The sequence below is a fragment of the Echinococcus granulosus genome (assembly GCF_000524195.1).
Source record: "Echinococcus granulosus chromosome Unknown EG_S00126, whole genome shotgun sequence".
In the NCBI taxonomy this organism is placed as follows: domain Eukaryota; kingdom Metazoa; phylum Platyhelminthes; class Cestoda; order Cyclophyllidea; family Taeniidae; genus Echinococcus; species Echinococcus granulosus.
The window spans coordinates 147,643-154,833 of record NW_020170506.1 but is presented as its reverse complement, the minus strand read 5'-3'; the positions used below and the strand labels follow the sequence as shown (position 1 = coordinate 154,833).

General features: G+C 43.3%; 1 protein-coding gene across 1 annotated transcript; it reads right to left on the bottom strand. All coding sequences in view use genetic code 11, as the record gives it.

The window, feature by feature from the left end:
* Positions 1-2,333: 2,333 nt before the first annotated feature.
* EGR_08981 (hypothetical protein) lies at positions 2,334-2,817 on the bottom strand (the record flags this gene model as incomplete). The annotated part of the gene is made up of 2 exons (XM_024498230.1): positions 2,334-2,474; positions 2,710-2,817. The coding sequence occupies 2 exons, from the start codon at positions 2,815-2,817 to the stop codon at positions 2,334-2,336; spliced, it is 249 nt and encodes an 82-aa protein (XP_024347372.1).
* Between the last annotated feature and the right edge of the window lie 4,374 nt (positions 2,818-7,191).

The following is a 7,191-nucleotide window of genomic DNA, read 5'->3' as shown; positions in this document are numbered from 1 at the left end:
GGAATGTCATAACTATCATAATATTTGGCAGGCAAGAGTAACATTATAAGTGCACATTTAGGTGCTGTACTATTTCCGTCATATTTACATGAAGATTGGAGGTCTGAGTGACACCTTTGTGGGACCTAGACAGGGTGGAATACCTGTTTTCTGAATTTGAGGTTCTAAATGAACAAGTACAAGAATGAGGGGTTGCAATCATGTGAGCATAGTTTTGGGAGAATTTGAAGGAGAGAGTCTGGAGCAGTTGGATACCATGACGCATGCTCAATTTTTAGATGAAAAGCCTAATTGGTGCTGGTTCGTAGAGCAGTGAAGCTGGAATTTGCATGCATTGGAATACTTAGGCTTAATGGCACATTGACAAGGGAGATATCTGCGTAGGTAAAGTGGGTAATGATCTCCTCTGATAGAACTCGACAGTAAGAGTGGTAACAGTGAGTACCAACTAGGACGGAGACGAAGTCGATGCTATGAATACACAATAATCCAGTGAGAGCAGGTTCGTAGGCTGCATGTCATCAGGACAATGAGTTTTGATGAACCCATGTTTGGGAACAGAATCTCCTTAGTAAAGATATCATGACCATGGGCATCGGTGAAATGGCAAGCCAGAGCACAAGAATAATTCAATATTAGTCGCGAATAGAAACGATAGAAAACACGAAATGTAGGCTTTACCTGGGCGGTCGAGTGGTTGTCAAAGCCTGAGTCTAGAGGGAGGACGTTGTAATAGCACAACTTCAAAGTAGTTTTGTCGACATCATCAGAAAAATGTTTTGTTGATCTTCGGCCTGATTTTGTTGATGGTGTTAGTAATGGTAAGAGTTGTGTTGAGAGATCAAAGTCAGCATGATAAAATGTGCTGTTGCATGCATCAAGTGGTTAAGGTGAAACGAAAGCGTGAGCCAAATAAATGCATTAGCAGTACCAAAAGAGCGAGTGATTGTTTTTGCTGTCATCAACCATTACTGCCATCAGCAAATCAGCTGAGCAACAATTTTCATCTGAATGCGTCAATCTGATCAGCGTCTCATTGCGATCTGGTGATAGTGGCCTTTTAAACAGTGATAGCCCTCATGCTGTATCATTGCCACTTACCGGTGTGTTGCAACCCATTCCCAAATTTTATGAAGGCGAAATTATGCTGGGTTTGCCTGCAAAGGACAAAAAAACAAAGGGCCTCTTGGCTACAATATCATTTGCACTACTTAACTGCGAGGTGATGATCGCAGCGATACACAGTGCTTCGGCACTAGGAGCGGTTGTGTTGATGCGTCAACTTTGAAGGAAGTAAAATTGATGCATTCATTGGGATTCCTTGTAAGTGGAAATAATCAACCTCCACGCACTTCTCCGTTCCTTCATTCATTTTCTCAATGAATCAGCGTGTGAGTCAATTTGCTCTTGTGCAGATGAACCAATGAAATACCGCCATCTTGACAACACATATCTCTGCGAATTGGGAGTAGTGCAAGGTGCCCTTTTGTCTGACCTGTGTCAGCAATTACACTGATGGTGTTTAGGCTTCAAATTGTGAGCCTGAATGTAAAGATTAATTTCCCATACTCGTTTCATCTCAGGTATCATGTTGATGTTGGTACACTTTAAACTAACAAACAAGCATTTCCTGAACAATGCGTGAGATTGACAGTAATGCACCTTAGTTCTTTTTTGACCAGAAATTGTAATTGGTCTCAGCAAAGCTTGTACATTAAAGACTGGAAGCCATATTGTCAACAGTGAAGGCCTGAAAGTCCCACTGTCTTGCATGGCATCGCGAATCTATTATTTGGTATCAAAATAACTTACAACTTAAGCACGTAAATGGGAAAGATCGTTGTAATTAGTGATGCTGGTTACCTGTATTTCGATTTGCTTTGACTGTTTCTACTGCCATTTCTAACTTTCGCAAGTGCTTAACTATCGAGATGTAATGACGAAGCAGAAGAATTTAGAAAAACTCTTAGTTAAACCATGGGTTTCAATGACATGTTAAAGAACTCATTACTTCTACCCATAACAGTCAGTCAGACTAAGAGGTGGCTCACCGGGCAGGGCCTGGTTTGGGTTTTGTGTGGCGACTGTGACAATGCAAGCATAGCCATTGGCTGAGCTGTAACAACACAACAAACTGATTAATTACAAAGCCATATGTGCTGACCATTAGAAGTGGCAAACGTGTCTGCCAGTTAGGAGCTGTGGTGTGTCACACACAATTGAAGTGCGAGGTTTAGTATTTCCTTTATCCTTGTAAGTATTGGCTCTGTCTGTGGCGCGATTTTGTTCAACCATTTGCATAAGGCGCTGAAAGAGTCAATTCAGGTCACATGTCACAAAAAGCCTCCTTTCATTTCTTCACGCAGTTCAGTCCGCTGATCCGTGTCACAACTGAACACCCTGTCTCTCAACAAAGCAAACCTAAATTTGGCTTTGGAGCAGTTGATGGGGTCGGAATCTGCGTTACGGAAGACCTAGAGGAGGAGGAAGGAAGGCATTTTTGCGACTCTGGAGGGCGCAGTGATGTATCTGATGTAGCCGAATGTAAATCACTCGATGCTGGAAGAGGTGTATGTGGCTGTCTGCTATACAACAGGTTCTACCGTGTGGATCAAGTGTTACAGAGTACTCTGACATCTGCTGCTACTAGTACTTAGCTGCCTAACTACATACATACTTTCCTCTCAAGGTCTTTTTCTACTTTCTTACTTTGTTCTTCACATTTGTAGACTTCACGAAAAGGGGCATCGAAACAGCCGTTCGAATGTCTCCATGTTGAAGCAGCACCGTAAGAGGGAATGCTGCAGAACCTACCATTGCTTCCCATAATACGAATGCAACTCCCTGACCGATTCACTATAGAAAGTTGTGAGGGTTATCAGCCCATCACCCACAACAAGATGGAAGTGGCTTAAATATTGGTCAATTTAAACAAAGACAGAGCCAAGTGTCCATCACAAATAATTTACTTTTACCAATAAAATTCTATGCCAAAATAGTGCGGACCCATGCACTTTTCATCCGATGCCACCTTCCTCATCTTTTAACCAAGAGACAGAATATGTCATTATGATTTATGGGCCGAAGGCTTGACATTGATGGCTGGAGGGTTGAGTCTGCATTTCTCCCACACACCGCCCCCTATTTTGCGCTTGAGGTCATAGTGGCATCACATCCTCCCTACTCTTACTCAATCTCTACCTATTTAACACATGGTAACATCATCCACCAGATGCTATCATACTTTGACTACAATCTGCAACTCAAATCACGTCTAGGAAATTGCATTTGCACAAGTGGACACAAAAGCACACATGCACGGTTAGTTACCTACCTTACTCAATTGGTCAGATAGGTGCATCTGCGTTATGGGAGGAGACGGTGGGTTCTTCACCACTTCATTCTACGGTGCCACAAAAACGAGGAGCCTTTCCAACTACCCCTGTATCGCCACCGCTTCTTGCAAATTCCGTATAGGTGAGAAAATTCGAGGTAGGAGTAAAAGAACGGCGCAAAAAGAAGGGCATGCATGCAGTAGTAGAAGGAGCAGCCAAGTGATGTTGCAACAGTTGGTCTGCAGCAAACTCCACTCACCGTAATCCCTTTCGTCTAGGAGTTAGCATTTTGAGTCCTGCCTAATTCGACGAAATGGTTCTATCATCTTGCTGCTGGTCATGTGTACAATGTTTATTTTTGCAGTAGCAGTATCCAAACATTTGCTAGTAGCTATAAGCAGTCTCGTGTTCGTGACCTCTGAAGCAGCAAAATGTCCGTCCTACGTCTTCCCCTTTACCCCAAATAGCGAAGATTCCGACCCCAGCAACTACTCCAAAAGCAATGTTAGAATTGCTTTTTGGCAAGACAGGGTGTTCTCTCTCTAATGAATCATCAGACTGCACTGTATGAAGAAAAGGAAGGGAGACAATTCATGATTTTTGATATTTGACATGAGTAGTCTTCCCGACTACCGAATCGTGGAATAATTAGACCGACTGTGTACCACCGTCAAACAAACTGTGAATGTTTACTTTCTGCGATCAATCACAAATCTGCTATTTCCAGTAACAATGAAATTGACCTTGCATCACGCTACCGCTACCAACATTTGATTGCCCAACCACTGGATCTACAGATGACTCATGTACACTTGTAAATAGGCACTAGTCCCTCGCATTTCCTCTACCACCGCGCCGCCCATACGTAGGCTCCTCAGTGTGTGCTGCTGCCTTCGCCTCTGTCTCAATCTTATGCAATGCCTGATGGAACTCTGGGTGCCTGGCTTAGAATTAGCTTGCCTGATCTGCCCTGCCTTTGACCAATCTAGACTGGGAGGTTTGGTTTTAAACTCTCCAGTCGCACTCCCATTTCACATTGTGTGGATGACATGTGGTGACTGCAGTGCAATCTCCCCTACGTTAAACTAGTGAGGTATTAAAATACAATGGCAATTTCGTCTAGTTTAGACAGCAGTTTCATTAGGTAAGGAAGAGGTGGAAGAAAAGGATGAGAAACAGAAGCTAGTAGCAAATGCTATCACCCTAGCCAAATGACACAAACGCTCTTGACAGTGCTGAGAGTCACACAGAAGCGGTGGGGGATGGTGACAAGGCTTAATGGTGCTTACAAGGCTTCGTCATTCCTACACACAGTATTGCTTTACCCGCCTTACAAGAACCACATTTTGCACAGCATATCTGCGAGGGTATATTTGATTGCAGCGACCTAAGCCTCGTCATTTGTGCCGAAGCAGTATCTCTTCAACCATTTCTATCTCAATGCGATGTTTGGTACGAAAGCTTGGTGTGAAGTGACAATCATACTCATTCACTAATCAAATTACTGAGGAAGTGGAAGCATTCAAGTGTGTCCGTTAGCACTAGAATTATCTACCCCTAAACCTTGTGGAAATGGGGTAAGTTGGCCGCGATATCAGAGTTGAAGAAGTGTGAAGGTGGGATCTGAAGAGAGATGTGGAAGGGACCAAAATGTTTAATCCCTTTTATTGGATTAGATACAGGCTGATGGGTATTGTCAAGGGCTTTGTAATTGAGGAGGATTGAGATGCCATATTACCAAATTGAGAAAGGACTTCATGAAATAGGTGGCTGAGTCCAATCACTTGTTTGCCCAACCAACAGTTTTCTTGGTTCTCCAACCTCGATTCTTGAATCCATCTTCTCCTGAAATCACTGAATTTGCCAAGTATGCACCTTTTCAGATTATAGGAGGGTGGTAAAGGTCGGACGTGAAGTGTGTATTTTTCAACTAGCGAGAGAAAGACGAGGAACGCTTGGTCAATAGTGGAGGGAAAGTAGTAACAACGCCCGACTTTAACTTGACTATACCATAGCTGTATTTGGTCACCAATGTCACATTAAAATAGGAACCGTGGAGGAGAGGTTCCAACATCGCAGTTAACCAGACTGAAGTGGCTCAAATGTCGGCTAATCTAGAGACAGAATTGTGTGCCCACCAAATGTACTTCACCCTAAATAATGGCTTCAGTGTTCATGACGTACAAACTATGAGCTTCATTTTACCATGAGGCAAAAATGCCTCGTCTCTACGGTATAACAACAGACGACATGTCTAAGCTTATCAATCTCACGTGGATTGAATGGAACGTCATGGTGGATGAACAGGGAGAGGCTTGCCTTTTTTGGGACAAATCAAGTGTAAGAAAGTTAATTAATGAAGGAAAATGAGGGAGAAAGAGCACGTGCCTCTTTGCTAATTTGAAGACCAATAAATTCACATGTAACATGTGTATTCGACTTGCAACGAAGGATAAGAGACTACGTAGAGAAACTAGATGGAATAAGTCACAAATATACGAACCGTTGACAGATGAGATTGTTATGTGGTTCAGTCACTGCTGCCGTCAGCATCACTCCCATCATCTTCTACCTCAGCAGTGGTTCTAAGTAAACATTATTGCCCTTCTCTCATGGACATCTAACATGCTTTCACATTAGGCTCACACCAACACATTATCAATGCACCTTGTGCATCTGGCATCAGAGTGTAGGTACACGCGTTTGCACACTTTATTCCAATCAGGCTGCCAACAAGCGGCATCAAGAGAGAGTTGTGGCAGTCAGTCAGGCTACCGAAGTGCTTAGTTGGCAAGGTCTTGTGTGGATTATGTGTGTCAGTTAAAATAGTAGTAACGCATGGCACTGGTTGGCTACACTGCCGGGAAAATTGATTACAGCAATGGCAAATGTGCCTGTCAGTTCAGCATTGTGGTGTGCAGCCTCAAGCCACCACTTGATCAGAGGATAGTGTGTATCGGCAATGACTTCAATTGGCTAGGATCTCATTCGTGGATTGTGCGAGAAAAGTGTGAGTAATTTGCTTATAAACTTTTGTTTATTGTGACACTAATATAATGCAGTAAAAAGAGTAACAACTTTGCTATATATTCATCAGGTGAATATCTCCTGAGTGGCTGAGTGAACAATTCAGCTTTGGGACATCGCAATACAATAAAATTGTTGCTGTTCATAATATGTTTAAATGCAGTAAATAGGTGGATGTGGAAGGAGAAGGACTGAGAAACACGAGCTGTGGGTGGAAGGAGAAGGGCATAGAACCTTACTGCCTGGTGGAAACATGCATAATGGAGCTTGGGATGTTCATGTAGTGAAGCGCAGAATTAGCCCAAGTATGAAATGACAACAAGTGTGCATGTGTGGCTCCCATAAATCAGTGGTGTCTCATCTGTTTGTCTTTATCAACTCTGCAATGCCTCATGCATTTCCTCACAAAGGCATTCTTCACAGCGATGCCAATAGCGGTAGTGTGGAATAGCCTGAGTGTTGAGTTTTGACTTCACACAAGTGTGTGTACACTTGTGTGTCTGACTTCAAGGTCCTTTTCAGTAATATTTGTATATTCCAGTGTGCTAAGAGGGATGAGTGATTCCCACAGCCTGCCGTGTGGGCACACGCTCTGCTTGTGACCCCGACCGCTCTCACATGCCAGTGTCATGACAACACGTTGTCCGCCTTTTGAGTCTACTGACGGTTTGACCCCAGTACAGGTGACAGAAATCCGTGAGTTTACACAAATAAAATGATGAGTTGTCTTGGCGATGTCATGCACAGCTATGCGAGGGTAAGTGCACTACATCGCAGCGCCTAAGAGCTGTTGCATCTATCGCGATCGGACTGGTACACAAAACGTGGA